Source organism: Phytophthora infestans, genomic scaffold (genome assembly GCF_000142945.1).
Source record: "Phytophthora infestans T30-4 supercont1.15 genomic scaffold, whole genome shotgun sequence".
NCBI classification, from domain to species: Eukaryota; Oomycota; class Peronosporomycetes; order Peronosporales; family Peronosporaceae; genus Phytophthora; species Phytophthora infestans.
Genome location: NW_003303744.1, coordinates 2824782 through 2847234, shown reverse-complemented (window position 1 = coordinate 2847234; position 22453 = coordinate 2824782). Strand labels below are relative to the sequence as shown.

Below are 22453 nucleotides of genomic sequence, written 5' to 3'. Positions count from 1 at the left end.
GCTTTCGACGTTCCTTCGAGCTACTATACCATTGCTCTCGCGCGTAGCAGCCAGCCCGTTACGTGCATCACGACACCGCTCGGAAAGTTCGTGTTCCTAAAACTGCCTATGGGCGTGTCGACCGCTCCGGACGAGTTCCAGGCTGCGATGGACGAGATCCTCGGGGACCTGGACTACGTGCGCGTGTACTTGGACGACATCTTGGTGACGTCGTCCACCTTTGAGGAGCATCTGCAGCACTTGGCTGTAGTGTTTGGTCGACTTCGTGATCACGGGCTAACACTACACCGTACGAAGTCAAAGATCTGTGCCTCAGTGATCGAGTACCTGGGGTATCAAATTTCGGATGATGGAATCTCGGCATTACCTAACAAGGTCACGGCGATTAATGCGATTGCCCCGCCGAACAACCGCCGTGAAGTTCGTCGATTCGTTGGCATGGTCAACTTTTACAGCGACATGCTGCCACGCAGAGCGCAACTACTGGCACCGCTGACTCGACTCACGTCCCCAGCAGTACAATTCCGCTGGTCGACAGAGGAACAGGCAGCTTTTGACGCAACCAAGGCAGCACTATCAGAGTGCGTGCTTTTAGCGTTCCCGGCTTGCGGGCGCCCGTTCCACGTCTTCACGGACGCTTCGAAGCTTCAGCTTGGCGCCGTCATTTCGCAGGATGGCAAACCATTGGCTTTCTGGTCAAAGAAGTGTAACCATGCGCAGACCTCATACCCAGCTAACAGACTCGAGCTGTTAAGCATCGTGCTGGTACTGCGCGAGTTCCGGACACTGCTTTTGGGGCAGGAACTGCATCTGCACACCGACCACCTCAACCTGACCTACTCCACGTTCCACGACGTGCACATGATGCGGTGGAGACTGGAAATTGAGGAGTTTGGTCCGACTTTTCATTACGTTCCCGGCAGCAGCAACGTCGTTGCCGATGCGTTGTCAAGACTGCCCATCACCGATGAAAATGGCACCAAACTGGAGGAGAAGCCAACAGTCACAATAACTGCCGTAGAAGCGGCTATGGGTGGAGAGTTCGCGGTGGACATGAGAGAAATTGCAACAGAGCAGAAGAACGACAAGGACCTAGGCGAATCCGAAGAACGGGAGATAGCTGGAGTACTGGTTCTAGTGCACCCCAAGTCGAAGAAGATACTGGTGCCGACTCGACTACGGCTCCGACTTGTACAAAACTACCATGACCTACTGCTGCACCCCGGAGCGGCAACGATGGTGAACACCATCGGGCAAGTGTTCTACTGGAGAGGAATGGAGCCTGATGTACGAAAGCTTACGGACAACTGCTTAGCGTGCTTGAAAGCAAAGCACCCGACGACTCGGTATGGCAAGTTGCCGCCGAAGTCGGTCGAAGTATGGCCGTGGTTTGAGATTGCTGTCGACTCGATCGGACCCTACGGACGGAAAGGCTTCCGAGCACTAACGATCATCGACACAACAACGCGGCTCATCGAGATACTACCCGCTACGGACGCTACGAGCATGGAGGCGGCGTACCTGATGGACAGGTACTGGTTTGCACGCTACCCCCGCCCGACACGCTGTATCCACGATGGTGGAAGTGAGTTTAAACGAGAGTTCGCAGAACTACTGGAGAGCTACGGTGTGGAGCGTGTGGTGACCACGACCCGTAACCCTCAAGCCAACTCCGTCATCGAACGCGTGCACAGAGTGATTGGAGAGAAGATGAGGACAAAGAGCATCAATACACAAGACGAGTGGGCGAACTTCCTGAACGACACCATGTTCGCCATGAGAGCGTCCAACCACTCAATGTTGAAGGCTTCACCGGCTCAGTTGGCATTCGGACGTGACATGCTGGTGGACATTGCCCACGAAACGGATTGGCAAGCGGAGCATCAACGCAAGGTAAACCAAGTACGAGCGCACAACGCTCGTGAGAATCAAGGACGATCCGTGTGGACATATCAGCCAGGCGATCAAGTACTACTGCGCCGTGATGCTGGCGTACAGAGCAAGATGCAGCCTCTCTTCGACGGGCCCTTTGAAGTAATCGCAGTTCAAGAACACGGGACGCTTACCCTTAACAAGGGTCGATACCTTGAGAAGGTAAACGTACGTCGTGTGCGACCCTGCAAGGCCAAGCGTGGAGGAGACTGTGAGCAGCCGCAGTAAGATGCTCTCCATCGCACCTGCAGCACAGAGCGCACGTGCTACTCAGAAGATGACGTGCTGCTCCCTGGGACCAGCAGGTGCGCCATGTTGACCAGCCTTCCAGTGGAAGAAGGCAACTACATATGCTTGACGTTGAAGTAGGATTAGACAGCTAGCACTACGAGCGCCTAGGACAGCAGGACTAGTTAGCAGAACGAGTAGCAAAGCTGTAAGCGAACTCAGTTGTGGATTTACCACCAAGAACACAAATCGACGGTCAACCACGTGACAGAAATACCGATTCGCCTCACATGAACCTACATAAGTATCCTTGTGGTTATTGCATTGGACACCTTTGATAAAGTCACCCGGCTGAAACATTGCTGCTCAATTTTTTTTCGTGTTTTTCTTGCTTATTTCATGTACTTTATTGCCACCCTGCTCCCGCACAACACGTGTAGTCTTGATCATGCTTCACGAGACCACGAGGCCACACGGTAGCTCGACGTTCTCCTGCTGCTCCACCTGCCAGACTTCCTGCTGCAAAGATCCTGCCTCCTCGCACCGAGAAAGTCTCGCTGATTCCTTTCCTTCATACCTGCATCTACTCGCAAATGGCTTCACAACGAGAGGAGCTTCGCCTTGAGGGGGCTCTCCTTGCTCTGATCACTTGTTAGCTTAGCTCCAGTGCGTGCGGTGCTCAGCGTCGTTAGCCGCGTTTCCCCACTTGACGGTGCCCACCAGCAGGACCGTGGCCGGGATAAGCACCAGACCGTTCTCCTTGATCTTGCGGACTGTCTTGTACGGCATCGTCGTGATGAGGCTGCGAACTGGGTGCACCTCGTACGGCGACAAGTGGCGCGTGGTACGGCCGAACTCGGGACCGAACTTGGCCCAGAACTTTGCGAGGTTCACGCTAGGCGGCATCTTTTCTCTGTTCCTGTCGCTCGCTTCCGCTTGTGCTTCTGGTGGTGCTCTTTGTCGTGGGGGACGTCGTGCACGAGCGGCTATCAGGAAAAACCTCTTAGAAAATGTGGGTGGAGAGTAAAACCTCGCCGCACACCATATTTACACGATTGTCACCGCTATTTAACACGACTCCTGCATAAAATACGATGTAGCCATGGGCCCAGTACATGTATCAGATTTCTGGCGCGCGACTGTAGTAATCGTCTGGACGAAGTGATCTACTCCTTTGAATCCCTCGTATCAAGATGACTCCCCCCAATGCGATCATTGAGTGCAATGACGTGGTTGGTGTGGGTTAACTCAGTGGCCGCTGCAGCTGGGATGCATTAAAATGTACTTTTATGAATTTCATACAGACAGGCACACAAGCAGCAGCTTCCGACTGTACTTGAATGCGGATCTTTGGTCCATCAGCGGTTACCGTAAAGGTTGCCTCAGTGGCGAATGTGCGCGGATAACGACCTAGCGTATCTGCCAACTTCCTACAGTGCTTCAAGCCTTGGACAAGCACTGTGCTTGTCCAAGAGTTGCTAAGAATCAACCCGAGTTTGCTCGACGCTCTTTGCTTGGACCGTGTTCCCTTCATATACATCCTTCCGCAACTGCGTTCATGCAGTGGGCTTTAAGCGGGATATTGTGTTGATATTCCAACCCATAACCTCTATCGTCGAATACGAAACACGGTACTCGCTTCGTTTTTTCACTAAAATCTTCATTTCAGAAACGTTTTGACCTCTTATAATACATATGTCATATTGTAATGGTCTCAAGCCGGTTAACACGTGAGACCGCCTTTCAGTCACATCCTCCAGACTTTATCATTCGCCGATTTCCTCTACAGGACTCAGACAGCAAAATGGCGTTCCGCAGACATTTCTTCGTCCTTGTGGCCGCTCTGGCAGCCGTCGTCGTGGCATCAGGCGAGCAGACCGCACACCACCATGGACGGCATCGCAAGAAAGAGGTGGCCGAGGAGGTCCCCACGGCGCCCTCCTCGTCCAGTAGCCAGGACCTGTGGGTCGGTAGTGGTAGCGGCAGCCTCGTTGATGTACCTGACGTGGGAGAGGAGTCCTGGAGTGGCAGCGACGACAGCGAGGAGTCCGAAGACGGCTCCGAGCTGGAAGAGTCCGAGAGCGGCGATGAGAGCGACGAATCAGAAAGTGACGAGTCTGAATCTGATTCAACATACGAAGACGAGGAGGAGCAAGAGGAGGTTGTTCAGACGGAGAAGAAGAGCAAGAAACACAAGAAAGAGGTTGTAGACGAGACGATAGAGGTCGTGGACGTCACGTTGTCTGGCTCCGGCTCAAACGACGACGTGGAAGTCGTCATTGTTGAGGCTTCAGCCTCTGGCTCGTTCGACGGCTCTGTGGAGTTCGAGGACGACTCTGCGTCGGGTTCATTTGACGGCTCAGTGGAGTTTGTGGGAAGTGACGAAGAAAAGGACGAAGAAGAAGGCAGCGAGAGCTACTCTGACGAAGGTAGCGACGACGTCGAGCAGGAGGAAGGCAGCGACAGTGACGAAGGCAGCGAGAGTGACGAAGGCAGCGAGAGCTACTCGGATGAAGGCAGTAAGAGCGAGGAGCAGGAAGAAGTTAAACGCAAGCACAAGAAGCACCACAAGGGCTGGATCAGTGACGCTTTTGACACTGTAGCCAACGCCACTGAAGATGCCTACGAACATGTCAAGAACGGTACGAAGGATGCGTACGAACATGTCAAGAACGGTACGAAAGACGCTTACAGTGACGTCAAGGACTTTTTCCATGGCTCCGACTCCACATCCGCTTCTGGCTCGGGTGCCGAGTGGGTGGATGTGCACGACTTGGACGAAGACGACGAGTCGCACGACTCATACGATGATGAAGTCACGGACAAGAAAAAGAAGAGCAAGAAGAAAAACTGGGTCGACGACGTTGCTAGCGCTGTGGATGACGCCGCTGAACACGTCAAGAACGGTACCCAGGATGCGTACGAGCACGTCAAGAACGCTACTCACGACGCCTACGACAGTGCTGAGAGCGCAGCACAGAACGCCATTGATGACGTCGTGGACTTTGTGAACGGCAGTGAGTCGTGCTCTGGCTCTGGCTCTGGCTCACTTGGTGCCACGGTGACGGTGGAGCAACAGCAGGTGAAGGACGAGAGTGTGGCGCTTGCTAGTGAGACTGCCGAAGAGGCCGAAGCTGAGACATCCAACCACTTTATTGAGTTCGGTGCAGCTGTCGGCGGCTTCGTCGGTATCATTGCTGTGGCCTTTGCGGTTGTTGTTCGCAAGGTCCGTAGTCGCAGCTCGAGCGACTCGACGGAAGAGGACGAAGCTGCTGTGGCGATGGCGGCTGATGCTAGTGCTGATGAAGAGGCATCGGAGGACGAGACGTTGGAGTCTGGCGCTCTTGTGAAGGAAGATGTCGACGATAAAGAGGACGGACACGAAGGAGAGACGGAAGGCAAGTTTGAAGGATCCGTATAAGCCCCCAGAACTCTGCAGTGCCATAGCGTACAATGCTTCGTATAATATATTTCATCCCGTTTACCATACCTACGTTTGTTTACTGGTGCCGGCTAAAATGTTTGCTGTTACCCACAAAGGGTACATATACTTTTTAATGGGTAAAATGACAAATGTTGCAGGGAAGTCAGTGTCAGTGATAACGCAACAAGTACTACTAGTAGTAGTACTAGTTTTAATAACCCACGCACAACAATACTACGTTGTAGATGATGTCAATGCTACAACTGACGTTAGCAAAATTTGCTTTTTGCATGTTGGCATTGCCACTGGCGATTTGCCAGGTGTAGACTGAGATAGATGTACTCGGTTTTTGAGAGCGAATTTGTGGCTAGAGCTCGTACATATTTCGTGTTGGACTCTAGACTTTATGTTGTATCGCATAGCAACCGCAGCGGCCATGCACGAATCCACTGGCAACTTTCTCTTTTTTGGCCATGGACACCTTATAAGAAGCAGCGCTGTGTCCTACATGTTCGAGCAGCACAAGTCCAGTCACCTGGCGATTGATGGAAGGACATCATGATGGGAAATACCCAGCTCGATACTGCAGCACCGCATTGTGATCGAGTATCCATTCGCCAAAAAGTGTACCTACATTTTCAAATATGAAAATCCACTCTGCGCTGATGTGTTAAAACCGCAGTGTCCAACAGCAAAAATTACAGCTAGTGAAAACGAGCCAAACCGCCACCTTTCGACTCAACTCGTTCTTCTTATTTTTCAATTCACTCCCACGTGACGAAGCCTTCTCCCACAAAGCAAATTCTACACAACCATGACACGTTCTCCGCCTGCCATGTCGCTGCTCTTCCTGCTCATGCTGAGCCAGTTGTCCATGCTGGTTAGCGCCACAGACTCGGCCAGTGACACGGTCGAGTCTCTCTTCGACTCTGCCGACGGCATCAAAGTCGGCGGTAGTGTTCTAGCCATCGCTGCGATTGCAGTCGGTGCCGTAATGGTGGTCATGGGCTACCGCCTCTTCCGAGCCACACTCTTCGCTGTCGGCTTCGTGGCTGGCGGCGTTGCGGTCGCAATAGCCGTCGAGCACATTTTCGACAACGAGTCGTGGGTTATCACAGCGTCTTGGATCGCCTTCGTTGTTGGCGGCCTCATCTGCGGCAGCATCGTCATGTCACTCTACTCGCTCGGCATCTTCATCGCTGGTGCAGCGGCTGGTGTTGCCCTCGCCATGATGATCCACAATTCGGTCGGCTACGAGATCTACCCCAGCCACCCGCAGGTTGTGCTCATTGTGCTGTGTATCGTGCTCGGCATTGTTGCCGGCGTGCTGGCACTTAAGCTCGAGAAGCCCGTGCTAATCACAGCCACCAGCCTCTTCGGTGCCGCCATTTTGGTGTGGGGCGTTGGCTACTTCGCCGGTGACTTCCCATCCACCAGTGACCTCAAGGACTACGCGTCCCGAGACATCAACGGCGACTGGGTCTACTCGATCCCGGACGCGTGGTGGGGCTACCTCGCCGGCATCCTAGTGCTGTTTGTGCTTGGCCTATTCATTCAGTTCCGCAAGACTGGCCGCGGTGGCGCGTACCACAAGTCACACGCCATGGAACGCCGCACGGAGACCGTGCAGTACGTCGAGGCCGGGACCCCGCAGGAACATAACGTGCGATATGGCAACCCGGTGAGCCACGTTTAAGCAACCGCTTTAGGAACAGCGCAACTACTTCAATAGGATGTACACTAGGCGAGTGCCTTGACACGGTCAACAGACAGACAACACACACAGACATAACACTTTTATCAGACATTTTGCACTTCAGAACTAGTAAATGTTTGTCAACTCGTCAATTGTTTTCTCGCGGAACATTGGTTACAAAGTTGCAAATTTGAAAATGTCCTGATATCTAAAGATTTTCTACTTGGTGTCATTCGATGAGGTACCCAAATTTAGAAGTAGGGCAATACAAGTATGATGTAGCCACCAAGAGAATGATTCTTAGACGGCGTCATCGCCATTTTCATGAAGTTTGATAGGTTTACCTAGAGAACGTCATATAACCCGTGTTTGAGTTGGGCACTTGCTTGCCGTGTCTTGTTGGCATGAATGGCGAGTATGTGCCCAACTCAAGACTTCTGCCGGTCTGTTATTTTGTATTGTTGTCAGACAGTTCGTAAGTGTTATGCATGTTCTTTCAATGTGTCACAAATAAGTCTCATAAGTCGACACAACACAGCTCGCACACTAAAAAGCTATGACTGACAACTCATATGCACGTACCATACGTCTGAGATACCAGTACGCTATTTGATACCTACAACTAAACACATAGAGCTGATAGTTGCTCTTCATAGCGGCAAAGTGCGCCGATGACAGCTCGGCGTACTGGCACTGCCCGCCGCTGAGCTCTTTAGGTCATGGAGGACAACTGCCCGAAGGCGTCCACAAGCTACTGTGATAACCAAGTTGGCTGTCACGATGGCTTGTGGACACGTACATGCATGATGCTTAGCTAGTGTGGTAGAAGGGATAATTGTAGGCAAATATGAGCTTAAAAGTCGCCACAGACGGTCATGCAGGCTCTGCTGCGAGCAAATGCTGCCGACACTTTAATAACTTCGTAATAATTGGTCTAGAAAACATAGATAGTTGCTGTCCGCACTCAACACTATCAATTGCGTCGACTGGGTCAAAGTACGTTTTGCTCTAATTTACTCAAGTTGCTGGCTCGACACTTGTCTGACGAATTCTGTGCAAATCGGTCTTTGCGATTTTTGCCATACAATTCAGCAGAGGGGAAAAACAGCTTTTTCAGAAAATGTCAGACAGAATGTCCGACGCGAATCAATCAGATGGGTACGATGTCCGACAGATTTTAGGAATGCAGCATGCGTCGGTCAAAAGGGTAACAACGGATATGTCTCTCGGTGAAGGGTTTCAATGGGACGTCTCCAATCAAGAGTAGGATCCACAGATGGCTCGGCAGCGTACTTATCGCAGAATCGCCTGGCCATCTCTCCACTGAAGTAACACCAGCTGCATTATCCTTTTGTATTGCACATCGCCAATTTCACAATGGCACTGTGAATTTCACAGTGGCAACAGTCATTGAGCACATCCAGCTGTTGTTCGGACTATCACGAGTGTGTTGTCGCTGCGTCCAGGAGCCACAACTTGCCCCAGTTGTGGCCCACGAGGGCGTCAAGTCCGCGAGTATCTAAGTCATGTGGAAAAATGGTAGCTGAATTCTATCCGCATGGTGTCTAAAACCAGTGCACGCACTGCATGTACAGCATACAACCCGCGGCATTCTCCAATTATCTACGCTGTGTGAAAATGACGCGTTCGTCGATTCTCTTTGGGCTTTTGCTGAGCCAAGTTGCTCTTATTGCGTCGTGTGTGCAGGGTGCAACAAACAGCACCGTATCAACTTTGGAGGACTCGATCTTCGACTCGACAAAAGAAACCAATTTGGGCGGATCTATCCTTGCAGTGGTCGCAGTTCTCGTCGGTGGTGGGATAGCGGTGTACGGGTACCGGTACATGTATGAGACGGTCTTCGCTACCGGGTTTGCTCTTGGAGCCGTGGGCATCGCTGTGACTGCGGAGCGTATGCTTGTCGATAAATCGTACTGGTCCCTTGGCTCGTGGCTTGCCTTCATCTTCGGCGGCCTCTTGTGTGGTGGCCTGGCCATGTGGGTCCATCCGAAGAGCAACTTTATCGCAGGAGTGGCAGGAGGCATCGCACTTGCGGTTATCGTAACCAACTCAGCAGCACACTATGTTTTCCCTAGTCAGACCCAGGAATTATTTACAATTCTGTGCGTAGTCTTTGCGGTAGTGTTCGCTGCAGTGGACCTGAAGTACGGTAAACCGGTTGATATTGTTGGAACCAGTATCTTCGGCGCTGCAAGTCTTGCATGGGGTATCGGCTTTTTCGTTGGCGACTTCCCGTACCCGAATGACCTCGAGAAATACGCAACACAGAACGTGAATGGCGACCTGGAATACTCTATCCCGACGGTGTGGTGGGGCTACCTCGGAGGGATCGTGGTGATCTCCGTATTTGGCGTACTTATCCAGTTCCGAAAGACCAGCCGCACCATGATTAACGACGAGTTCGCTGGCTTTGAACCTCATGGATTCGGATACCCCATCGACGCCGTACCGTACGTTGAGAACGCGAAGCAGCGTCCAACGATTCCCGTCTTGGACCCACCCGCAAGCACGGCCCGAGACTCGGACTACTTGCCGACATCATACCCCACACACGAATCTTTTTGTCGACTGTACTCCCGGAACACGGAGGCGCAGTCGATTAGCAAGATGAGGTCCAAATTCTTAGAGGCACGAGCTCAGTCTGTTGAGACAAAGACTCCGATGGACACTAGAGGTAGCTATCAGCCAGCGACGATGAACTCTTCCAGAGGAGTGATGGCAGAGGTGCAGGAGGAAGAGTTCTAAGACTAAATAAGCCAACAATCGCAAAGCGCTAAACAAGTAATAAAGTAGCTTTCGACGCGGTGCGCTTCTATTATACAAGTACTTGAAGTATACTTGTCTGGTCCTAAAAATAATTAACAGTTCTTTAAATCGGCGATAACTTTGGTCGTACAGCTCCAACGGAAGCGTGATTGAGCTAGTTTAAAAGCTCTACTTACGTCGCGTCAGCACCATTTTTTTTATGAAATTTATTCACAAAAATGGTGCTGACGCTACGTACGTTTTTTAATGTCGACGTTTTCTAAAAACAAAAGAAGATGAAAAACTGCCTACTTTTATACTTCATCTGTCCGGAAATATAGGGTTACATCAAATCAAAAGATCACAATTAATAATGGTGTTATTTGTCAGTTTTTTTTCGTGACAGATGGATGCGTACGTCACACTGCCGCCTCGCACTTTCAAAAAACGAAAACCTGGGATCTAGTCAAAACGGATACGCGCATTGGAATCGGAAGGGGGGTTTACCTGGAGACCTCTCCCGACGCGCCCCACCTCCCGAACGAACACCAACTCCAACATTCCAATCGTACTGATGGATACATTTTTGTGATTATTAAAATACTGGCTAAAACTACTAATAGTAGACAATTTCTACTATTGGTATTTAATACCAGTACGAAAATCACAGAAAAATTTACCAATCTGATCAGTTCGCGTTTTCTTCTTCCCGAGCTCGTGTCCGCTTCTTTCCCAGCTCAATTGCCTCGGTAACCGCACTTGCATCCCACAAGCTCCTATTGAACTCAAAAAGAGTATCGTCTCCAACGTCATTGAGTTAAGGCTTCGGCGCAGACGTGAGAACACAATTCCTGCACGTGAGAACAGCCTCTTCACGTCATTAGATGTAGGCGGGATCCACTTCAGGTCCTTTCTAGAAGAAGTCACTTCCTCCTGACTCAACGTCGGCAAAGGACTGATGGGTATCTTCACATTCCGCCTGCGGTCCCGTCGCCACAGTATCCGAGGTCTGGAGAAGTTTTATTACAGCTGCTCGTTCTCCTCTTGTCAGGATATTCTCTCTGCCAGCCATAAGCTTAACGACCCCATTCTCGAAGTAGGGAAATTTGACCAAAGAGACCTAGGAGACAGGTACAACACCGTTCCAGGGTAATGCTTGATGACATGATCAAACAAAGCTCGCACATCAAGCAGGGACGCCGTCGTTGTTTGTAGCTTCTTGTTCACTCTCTCCAAGTTCTTGAGATCTTCATACAGAGCCTTCAATCGAACATTCTCTCGCGGGGTGGGAATGAAGTCCGCCAATTGGTCGTCGATGCGGTTCAACTCCGAATATATGCGAAAATAGTGGTCGATCATGGAGAATGTGCTGCTCCAGCGTGTTGCATTACGATAGACGGGAATGAGAGCGTCTGCCTCGCGGAGATGATACCGATTCTTGATCGTGTTCAGCTTGCCCATGAGCGCATGGACCTTATCCAATGTATCGTCGTCCTCGCACATGAGGGCTTGGACGGCCAAGTTTAATCGGTGGCTAGCATACCCTATCATTGGAACCAGTGTCTTGTTTGCAATTGCTACATTCACAGACGCGTGATCGCACACGTAGAAGCACAGCTGAGAGGCATGAATCTCGTATGTGTCTAACACGTCGTCAAGCAGCTCGATAATCGCGTCCGATCCCATGCCCGACTCGTCCATCAGAGTCGAAAAGCACAATAGATACTTGTCGTCCTCAGTTACACGGATGACCGCCACGAAATGCGTACCGTCCTCCGTCCATGCGTCGATAGCAAAGCCAATTTTCTTGCCACGCAGTCGCAACTTGATCCGCCCCTAAGCGACACTTTACAGCCCGCACATGTTCTTCTTAAGCGTCTTCTCGCTCACTCGGTTCAATCGAGTATACTTCCGCGTTTTCGCCTTTTCACACATGCTCAGTTCGCGGTTCTCCATGATGATCCAGTCCAACCAGTGATAAATTGTCCTGGAAAATTTATTACCATTCACGAAAGTGTCGAGGGTACCTTCTCGCCGCTGAATCGCCCGAAATTCATCCTCGTAAGTATTGGCATGGCGCCGTACGAGATGTTCCACCAGGTTCGTGTACCCAGTGCCACGAGCTTGCTTCCGACGGGAGAAGCAGATCCGACACTGATGGTATCCGTCGCCATCGGGGACAAAGAGGGCTCTGGCAAGGGATCTTGGGGCGATTGAAGACATGGTGAGCGGCGTAGAATGATGGTCTTGTGCTGGTTTCGGCAAATTGCGGAATGACAGGAGAGAAGTGCTCTCCTGTAGCGAATTGCGCATGCTTCCACGAATACCAACCACCAATTGTATAGGTTTTAAAACTAGTAGTATATGTTTTATTGGATGAAATTGGGGATTGGGGCCAATTAGTTATTGCAATAAGTTACTGCCAGTTATTATTACGGTTATTGAATTTTACCAAGCCCTGGAAGCTGCTAAGCATCGAAGTTAACCAACCTCACTTTCGAATATCCATTCTTCTACTCATATCGACAACAATTTTTGTTTGCATACTCTTACGTAGCGGCGTAAGTCATTATTTTCCTTGTAAGCCATAATTAATAGTTGATACGACAGCTTAGGCCCATGCTCACTTTGACCAAGCAAAATTTATTAAACTTAGTTTGTTCTATGTGTTGTTATATGCAGCGACGTTAATGATAACTTAAACTAGATTACAAGCTTTAATGAAATAAATCCCATTATACTCATGTAAGCACTGTTGGAACGACCGAACACCGAGTTAGAGAGGGTTAAAAAGTGTTAAATTAAAGCTGACTGTGTTGAATGGGGCAAAATATTGGGTGAAGGGGTATATTGGAAGCATTGAGAGAGATTGCTGTGGTCTACACCATAAAGAGTGTGGGAGGGTCGTGGTTACAGCAAGTAGTTTTGAAGTAGATCCGCCCACCTACCATTGTTCCGTAAACCACGGCCAGATGCAGAAAGTTTCATCGCTATATAAAATGACTTCAGACCTTTAAAGTGGTAAAAAAAGCCAATAAATTCAAGCAGGGGCAGATGTGTAATAAGCTTTTCTTTTCAACGTTAGTGCTAACGTCGGGTGGTTTGTCTTAGTATGTCTGCTCTCCATTTTCATCGCTATTTACGAATCCTTCCAAAATTGTGTCAATATCATCTGTCAAAACGCTGAGTACAGTACTACGATACCGTATTTGAGATCTCATACTACAGAGAGATCTCTTACTACATACCTTGTTTAACCAATGAAATGGCAATAATATTGCAGGTCATCAATTTCGATACTATAAGGCGTAGCTCTTACATACGGTGAATGTAGCAGCGGAGTGCCATTCATTGCAAGAAAAACAACATAGTGCGCATCCCAAGCCCAAAAAAGGTTATGGCGCGGACGCCAGATCAGCAGCAAGGGCGCCCACGGACGCCAGGAGTCGAAAAACTACCAAAGCAGTTTAAACGTGCGGCGATTTCTTATTGCCACAAGCTCGACATGATTAAGTACGTGATTGAGTGTTATGATGCCGTCATCTCCAGGAAGAAAACGCAGTCCACTATCAGCTATTTTACCCCTATCTCGAGGCTGACATAGTGAAAGTGAAGAAAAGGCAAGTTTATAACTGGTTGAATCAGCGCGATCTTATCATCGACAAGTGCGAAACGGGCTGTGGATCGCATTGCAAGGCCAGAGAAATAGGGATGTCAGTGACCCTTTCGGCCAAGCTCGAGGAGCTGATAGTACGCTGGTAAACGCTTTGGGCAAAGAGGGCATCCCTGTGACAGGCACCGTGGCTCGTATACATGCTAAAGACTGCTACGAGAGCGTGGGATAATGTGGGAGAAAGCAGCGTTGAGCTCTCTCCCCATGTCTGTCGTTGCCAGTGGTATTTGCAAGGCCAAAGTTCTACTTCAGCTATGACGGGGTCACACAGCACCTTGCGCTAGAGGCAGTTGGCTTCCGAGAGTATACAAACTCTCAGTGAACGGCAGTGCACAGCCCCCCTTTGCCTAAGTGACCAATTTTAGGTAGGTTGCTAACTGATATATATAGGCAGGCTAAGTTTGAGTTAAATTTACAAACCTCACCTTTATAAAAGCTTGCTTTTATAAAGGTGACTTATGGTTTGTAAATTTGTCATCAGCCAGTGGTTGGCCTCGGACGACCCTGGTACTGTGCACCAGATATCCCATAGTATGACGTGCCACACCTCATGTAACTAGGGGTATACGTACCGTCTTACCCCGCATATAAGGCATATGTGCTCTAAATGAATACAGCACTGCTTGTGTGTTATATTCGTTTAGAAAGCCTATGTGTTGTACAACAAACAAATTGTTTGACTTTGAAGAAGCAAGTTTGTGGGTCCTAGAATGTGGCTTGGTCGTTTAGGCTTGACCCTCCTAACGTAGGACCTACGCGATCAGCGTGGGCTCAAACCCGTCTGCGTGCAGGTCATATAATGTTGTGATTGGTAGCGGGTCTTTTCTTTCTGTTGTGGCTGCGTTGTATACGGAGGTTTTGCGCCTTTCCGATAGTCTGCTAGAACTGCGAGTTTCTCGTGGATACTATAGCTACGTCGCTCAGCGCCCATGGATGTGTAAAGTATAAATAAGAGAATTAAAGCCAAGTAACAGTAGCACAGACAAGTTTGCTCAGAAGGGTGGTTGGTTGGGAGCTCTCAAGAATATTCATTGGTTGGTACAGCCTTGTGCTTTTAAGTAGGCTTCAGCCACATGTGTTCTAATTAGGTAGATGGTCAAATTGAGGTTTAAGCTAGATGTCGAGCGAATCCCGTGTTTTATTTAGAGCACATATGCCTTATATGCGGGGTAAGACGGTAGATCTACGTACCCCGCTACATAAGCAGCATATTTAACAGGGCGGAATGATGTAGAGCAGGCGTTGCTCGACACAAAGCCACATTGGGAGCTCTTCAACCGGCTTCTCGAGGATATTCCTGTTGTTCGGCATGTGGTAGGTGCAAGCCGAGACATTGAAACATTAGCGACCGATGATCAAGATATAGATAGTAGGCCGCTTTATTAGAATGCTTTTTTCTTCATTTAATATTCCAAGGTTCAGACTGAGTGTGCATATCGTCGGTATATGTACATGGACATCTCGTGCTCGATTTACGATAGCACAACTTTAAAAATATGGGGTACGAAATATGAGATCTCAAATAAGGTATTGAAGTGGGAACTGAATACTGTAAGCGCTGAATTAGAACTATTAACCCCTTGCCCGCGGAGGGTGTGAAAACCTTCTTATGCTGTTCGTAACATCATAAGAATATATTGTTTTCACTATGCCTCTAAATCCGCAAACGCACTACTTCGTCCCTTCCCGTAAGTCGAACGCATCTGATTGGTCCACGTGTTCAAATGAGTGAATGTAATTAGCTCATAGAACACATGGCTTGAAGAATGTTAGGTACCTCGGACAAGTACAAGACTCCAAATTTTGGAATATATGGCAAAAATCGCCCCCCCGCCGCTCACCCGCAAAGCGAGTCATTTGCGACTTTCGTCGGGTGGATAACAAGTGACATGGACTTTAACGCGATTTGGCCGTTGCTCAGGAAGGAGAAATGAACGTGGAAAGCGGGGACTGGTATTCAAATACAGTAAGTGCATCTGTTCGTACAGGCACGTATCAGGGCTAACGAAGTCGTTTTGCTGTCTATCGCTAGCCACAACTACGTGAAACCAGGACGCAAAGTGCGAGATGGGAAGCAAGGCGTCGATTATTTCAACGGAGAAGACGCATTGTTAGATTATGTGCGATCCGACAAGGAGTGCAAGTACGTCTACAGCAACTACGCTGTATGCATATGCACTGATTTATTGCTAACCGTTGTTGTTGACACTAGTTGTGGGACCTTCTGACGACAACATTCCGCCTGGACACTACGGTGGCCAATCAACGTTAGGAAAGGCGCCTGCCAAAAAGAGTGTGATGCCAGCTGTACCCGCAAAGCGTCTTGCTGACGCGTCGTTTAAGAAGCCGGCGAAAAAGAAGAAGACTAAGAAGCAGCTAACTGAAGAAGCGAGTGCTCGTCGCCGGGACATGGATGCTTTTGACAAGGTTTGGGGCCACCAAAATAGCTCGGGTGCGTGTGAATTTGAGGCTAATACTGTGTGCGGAACCTAACCAGTTATGATGCTATGAACGTGAAGCAAGTGATGGAAACCCTGTGAGACCACCTGGACCTTCTGAGTGCAGTACATACACTCCGGAATTTACCTCTCCTGTCATGGAAGGTATACAATCTGTTCACTATGCTGACAAGTACGCATGCTGACAATAAATGTTTATTTATTAAAGGTAATGCTGACACGAACTCCCCAGTCGAGACTAATTTTGACGCGGACGGCATTAAAGACGCGGGTAATGCGGAAACGACCCCCCCCGGTCGAGCCTAGTGCGGACGCGGAAGGCAATGAAGACGCGGCTAATACTGATACGGACCCTATTTCTAATGGCACAGCTGAAGAGACCAGAAATGCTGTAACGATCAGTGATGAAACCGAGTCGCATAGCAAGGAGAACGACAGCGTGCAGGGTATTGACGACTCAGCAGACGAAGGCTACAGTCCTGCCAACGACAAGGAAAGCGACGATGAGGACGATGTCGGGACTTATGAAGAGCAAAGAGGAAGGGTGAAGCTGCAAGGAGATATTGAAGAGCCCAACCAACTTCTCCGCTCTTCTGGTGGCAATACACAGCTGTGATTCGCCTACGTGGACACCTTGGACCCGAATATTGACAACGCAGCTGGTCAAACGGAGCTGGATACGGATGGTGAAGGTGACGAGGAGACGGCAGAAGCTGACGCTGATGCCGACAGTGAGAGTGACGCGAGTGATGCAGAAATATGCAAGTCTGACATGCTATAGCACGAGATTCGACGCGTTGCAGAGTTGATGAATAATGCAGAGCGAGATCGGTTACATCTTCCCATTCAAGGTAAGTCACGTTTATCGTTAGGTCGACATGAATATCATATAACACGTTTGTTATGTTGACAGAATCATCGGAGGTGTACACGGATGAGCAACTGGATCAAATGAAGACCGAGGGCTGGAATGTGTTGCCCGACAACGTAGAAGCCGAAGTCGTGGACGATCCAGACGTTGACACGATATATGCAGGGTACTGCGGGCCTTCGCAAGATATCATTGCCGCATCAAAGTCACTGCTCAAGCTCTTCTACTACTTCTTGCCAAAATCTTTCTGGCGACAAGTAGCAACCCAAACTAACATCTACTGGAAGCAAACGCTAGAGTCAAGACTGCAGCAAGCTGAGGAAAAATAAGCCACGATCACAAAGCGCCCACCACGTAGTAGAGCTACGTTACTGAGGAAAATCCAGAAATTTCAAAAGGTTTCCCCACACGAAGCTGTACATTGGATTGGCTTGATGCTTCATCATGCCTTACGGCCATGTAAGCGCATGGATGAACATTGGTACAAGGACGATATCGGGGTGCTGCCAGCTGGGACGTTTGGCCGTGTAATGTCACGTGACCGTTTCCACGAAATCACAAAATTTCTTCACTTCACAGACAACAAGGACCCTGCCGGAGTCAAGGACCGAGCTTGCAAAATCCGATCGGTGCTATCGGTACTGGAGAAGACTTTCAACGACGGATACGTGCTGGGATCTCGTGTGGCAGTTGATGAAGGAATTCTTCTCTCTCACAACCGGTGAAACCCCACGAGAACCTTCATGAAGGATAAACCACACCGCTGGGGCTCGAAGTGCGTGATGACTTGCTGCGCGGAGACTGATTACTTCAAGAGGTTGGTATGCGGACAAGAACAGCACAAGGAGAAAGTGATAAGCTGACACGTAAATCATTGTGCTCTGTGATTTGCTCAGAGTCGAGTTAGACATTGGAAGAGCTAACGATGCAGAAGGATCTCAATCTATGGACACCAAGAATGGCCCCGCAGCGGTTATCCGCAATATCGCGTGCGTATTTCGTGGGCTACCATATGAAGGGCGTCGTCTGGTCATTGGAGACCGCTACTACACCTCTATAGCGTTGGCGCAGCAGCTACGAACTATGGGGTTCAACTACCTCGGGACAATGAACATCAAGCGAAAAGGCTGGTGTGATGCGCTGACCTATCCGTAGAAGAAACGGCAAGCACGGACACCACGGGGGACGTTCCGGATGGCCGTAGCAAAGTCCAACCCCGGACTTATCAGTGTTATATGGGCCGACAATATAATCGTATATCCCAAGTGACCGCGGAGTCGACGACGGTACGTCGGCAAGAACGGAGTGGCCCAAGTGATGTACCATGCCCAGGCCTAGTGGCAGAATACCAGCGTTACATGGTCAGCGTTGATCGACATGATCAGCTACGGCGTCAAGCTTACTCGATGCAGATGACGATAAGGTATGGAGATATGCTGATGTGGAGTGGATATTTTGACTAACCTATGCTGTTCGGTATTACAGGTTCCGTAAATACTACAAAGGTCTCTTCTTAGGGCTTGTTGACATGGCTTTAGTGAGCGCGTACATTGCCTATCGCCATCGGTGGGAGAGAACTAAGCCAAAGAAGAATTCGCACTTCGACTTTCTGTCACAGTTGCACACAGAGCTCATTGAAGAGAGCGAAGATAGCTTCACGCAAACTCGAGTCCCTCTGGGAGAGAACGACCCGGCAGAGCAGCCGTCTACGATGCAAGGCCAGCATAAACTCATTCAGACGTCGGATACGCGGGTGAATAACGGTGTTCAACGCCTACGCCAGCGTTAATTCAAGGTGTGCTCTGTGTATAAACCGCAGGGGCAAAAAACGAGGGGGCACTTCAAGCTACTATTGCGCAACGTGCTCGCAGAACTGTCGAGGGCTAGTGACGCTGTGCAACAGAGTCCGTGGCCACCCCAAGAACCCCAACCTCACTTGCTCACAGATTTGGCATTTGGTCTGGCAAAATTGGGAGTTCGCCCCCAAGAACAGTCACATTAGGGACAGAGATGTAGCGACAGATTAGGAGCAGTAGCAATGGTAGCAATACATTGATTGACATCTGGTTAGTTCGATACCGCTTCCACTCGAGTGTGCCACCAAGCTTCCAATGATGAGCTTCGTGTGCTTGGTTTACTTCTGGCAATACGCGATATGGCGACCGCGGATTCTCTCTGACCACTGAATTCACAAAAATCAGGATTTTTAGAGCGGGTGTGATTGGTTTAAATGCATATGTCGCATAGCGCATCATCTTTGCGGGAACTATTACCGGGGAGCTTAGCTACATCTTGCGCACAATAAATACATTAAAGTATATTTACTTTATTCTATACAAATCCTTATGCTGTTCAGAACAGCATAAGGCCATTTAGTAACCCGTCCATGTCACCCCTCCGCGGGCAAGGGGTTAAACATTGGACACTGAGGACCGAAGTGTCAAGGCCTTCGATAAATGTTATACCTGGCATACCCGTCAAGGCCTTCGATAAATGATATACCTGGCATACCCGCCTCCCGTCTCGTGAGACGTCAATTAAAGTTGTGGAATTATATCAGCTGTGCCCCCAAACTTTCGGCAACTACACAAATTAAATCTTAGATTTTGTAAGGAAATGTCCCTTGTGCCCATGACCGTCCTGCTCCCTCGTACTTCCGTTCACTAACATTAGGGACATTTCAGAACGATGGCCTAATCGTTAAGGTAATTTCCCCATAGTAAAAACGCCTCCGTGACAGCACACCAGGGTCATTTTCGCGGGGCCACCATTGTAGTATTTAAATAGACTATCATTTAAGTCACCGGCCTAGTAGCATTTTCGGATCATGCCGATCATGCAAATTTACCGACCATGGTTCTGCAGACAGCAAGATGTCTGGAGGACACGTTCTCCTTCCAAACTGGATTTTTTTAACGTTGCGGTAAGATGGAGCACCATGCCAAGACACATATACTGCTCTTGTGCAGACTTGGGTGCCGTGGCTACAGTTGTGGGGGCGTGGCGGGTCAAAATTGTTGGGGATGGCTGACACGAGGGTCCATCCTGACGTGATCATTTGTGACAAAAATGGATACGTACGGAATGCCCATGTTTCAAGGGTTTGATTGGACCAACCCAGACGCAACTCGGATACGTATTGGCTAATTTGTTGTGATATTTGTCGATCTGTCCCTAATTGAGGAAATATAATCTTTGACATACATCAGAAATCATCGACAGTTTGTACCTGTGAACTCTTTATATTAATAAGAGCTCAATTTAGAAATTGCAAATGACATCGCCTTATGCCAATTTTGGGCGGCGTCCATTGTTTGAAGAATGGGTTTGGTGAGACTCTCGACATTAAGTTCTGCAGCACAGTCTACTTATCTACTTAATCCACGCCAGTATTACATGTAGGAGAGACATCTCTCATATCCGCCGAGGTCACAAAGACTGTCGCCCCACTGCAAACATAGCCTGCAGTAAACACGGTCTATATTAATCTTCGGTAATACGCCTAGTAAAAGTAATAGTAGTATCCTCAATCGTACGAGGTGTTGCTATAACTTAATATACCCCCTGGGTAATATGTCTTATCTGCTGGTTTTATTTTGTCCTGGAGCTGACGATTGTGATTACGGTGTTTCTCAAAGCGATGTACTGTATCCATCGCAATTTATCATCTGCAGCTAAAATTGGGATTACGGGGTTGGTCAGATACATGCACGATGTGCGTGAAGCAAAGTGGGTAATGCTTTATTTTCAAGTGGTAACTCGCGGAAAGCCAATACGGGTAGCCATCCTTATAGCAGACACAACCGAAGTTTAGCGATTAACACACAACCCCGCCCCCCTCCCTCACTAGATTGCACTCGAAGGAGAACGGTTGGCTACGCATGTGGCCCACAGTTTACAGGTCTTTGATCCATGTACTAAAGCAATCTGACACTCGAAATAGATATCATTGCAACCGAGAAATGGTCCTCTAATGGCTGTTTCGATGTAAGATCTGGCCGATGCTTCGATCTCAAAAGGTTAATTCAGTTTAAAGATTTCACAAGCTCTCACGTACATGAACAAACATATAAACCATTTTGCTAGGATTACAACAGCTTTATTGCCCACTTTGAGATTTTGTTTACCCTATCGTAGTCTAGTGGGCAAAATGCCTCGTTGGGACGGTATATCCTTAACCCCTTAGTTCCCGCATGTTGGACCGCTCAACATAACGGGTGTATCTTTTTTTTGGGCATCTATGTTATGTTGGAAGACCAACATAAGCGAAAGTCATACTTGATTTTTGTATTGGAACAGATCTATTGAGATCGGCATACTGAAGCGAGAGCCAATAGAAAATGTTGATAAGAAGGCGTGTTAATTGATTACGTGTCCCAGCAACGAAAACAAGCTAAAAACACTCAGAAAAAGGTTTCCTAGGCGTCACTCGCCTCCGCTTCGTTGTCCAAGTCGTTTTCAGCTTCTTTGCGGTCGCTTTGAACGGTGCTCTCGACATTCGCGCTGCGCCGACGTCGCTTCTTGCCAGGGTGACGTGAAGGCGGTCGGTCGCGGACTTTGTGGTCCATCAGCAGGCGCTGGGGAATGTCGTTCCCGTTGTTCCAGTCCGTATGCCATACGTGCAAACACATCTTAGCTCGTCCTTCACGAGCTACGCTACACATATACTTGCGGCGATTTCCTGTAGAGCACCCGGGTCAGAAGTATTTCGTGTACTTCCGCGGCTTGACCTTGAATAGCGCGCACACTTTGCAGGATCGCTGCCGTCGCTTCAGTCCGTGTTCTCCGTCTACGGTGTCCGGATTCTCCTCCCGTGTATGCCCATTAGCGATAACATCGTCTGGATCTGTTTGTCTGCTCGAATCTGATCTGGCTGAAGACGCAGCAGTCCAGGCTTGGGCTCGAGTTGCTTGCGCGATAGTATCGAAGGCCTCAACAGAATCCACGGCCAGAAGCTGGTCCATCAAGGTCTCGAAGAGCTGAAAGTGTTTCGCCGCGCTCAGGTTGTTCATCTGTCGGTAGTGGCGAAACACGATGAAGGCGTTTACGAGCGCCATGTCGAACAACCCGAAGAACAGGGTTTTATTGTACTTTCTCGTCTTGTAACTGAGCTGGACGCTGTAGCGCTGCATCCGGAGCTGGTCGTGTACATCGACGCCACCCATCCAGCGGGAGTAGTCGCGTACCAACTCCGGGGCAGGTACTGGGGTCATCCCTCCGTGCACACGACGCATTACAGTCCCAGTGACTCGGCTGCCTCCGCTGGAGAGCATGTGGACCGGGTTACGATCCATCCACATGAGTGCCGTGATTGCTGGTAACATCTTGTTCTCTGCTATCTTCACCGTGCCCTGAGGAGGAACTACCTCTTTTCGACCATTCACTTGCTTATACTTCTTCGACG

At 49.3% G+C, this 22453-nt stretch overlaps 4 protein-coding genes across 4 annotated transcripts; 3 read left to right on the top strand and 1 right to left on the bottom strand.

Moving 5' to 3' along the window:
- Nucleotides 1-2519: 2519 nt before the first annotated feature.
- Nucleotides 2520-3135, bottom strand: PITG_09769 (uncharacterized protein; the record flags this gene model as incomplete). The annotated part of the gene is made up of 1 exon (XM_002903316.1): nucleotides 2520-3135. One exon carries the CDS (start codon nucleotides 3064-3066, stop codon nucleotides 2818-2820), a length of 249 nt encoding a protein of 82 aa, XP_002903362.1.
- An 803-nt stretch (nucleotides 3136-3938) lies between these two features.
- Nucleotides 3939-5653, top strand: PITG_09768 (dentin sialophosphoprotein-like protein; the record flags this gene model as incomplete). The annotated part of the gene is made up of 1 exon (XM_002903315.1): nucleotides 3939-5653. The coding sequence occupies one exon, from the start codon at nucleotides 3965-3967 to the stop codon at nucleotides 5579-5581; it is 1617 nt and encodes a 538-aa protein (XP_002903361.1).
- A 673-nt stretch (nucleotides 5654-6326) lies between these two features.
- PITG_09767 (uncharacterized protein) lies at nucleotides 6327-8040 on the top strand (the record flags this gene model as incomplete). Its single annotated transcript, XM_002903314.1, has 2 exons — nucleotides 6327-7265; nucleotides 7945-8040. The coding sequence occupies 2 exons, from the start codon at nucleotides 6399-6401 to the stop codon at nucleotides 8038-8040; spliced, it is 963 nt and encodes a 320-aa protein (XP_002903360.1).
- A 798-nt stretch (nucleotides 8041-8838) lies between these two features.
- PITG_09766 (uncharacterized protein) lies at nucleotides 8839-10046 on the top strand (the record flags this gene model as incomplete). Its single annotated transcript, XM_002903313.1, has 2 exons — nucleotides 8839-8843; nucleotides 9002-10046. The coding sequence occupies 2 exons, from the start codon at nucleotides 8839-8841 to the stop codon at nucleotides 10044-10046; spliced, it is 1050 nt and encodes a 349-aa protein (XP_002903359.1).
- Nucleotides 10047-22453: the final 12407 nt, after the last annotated feature.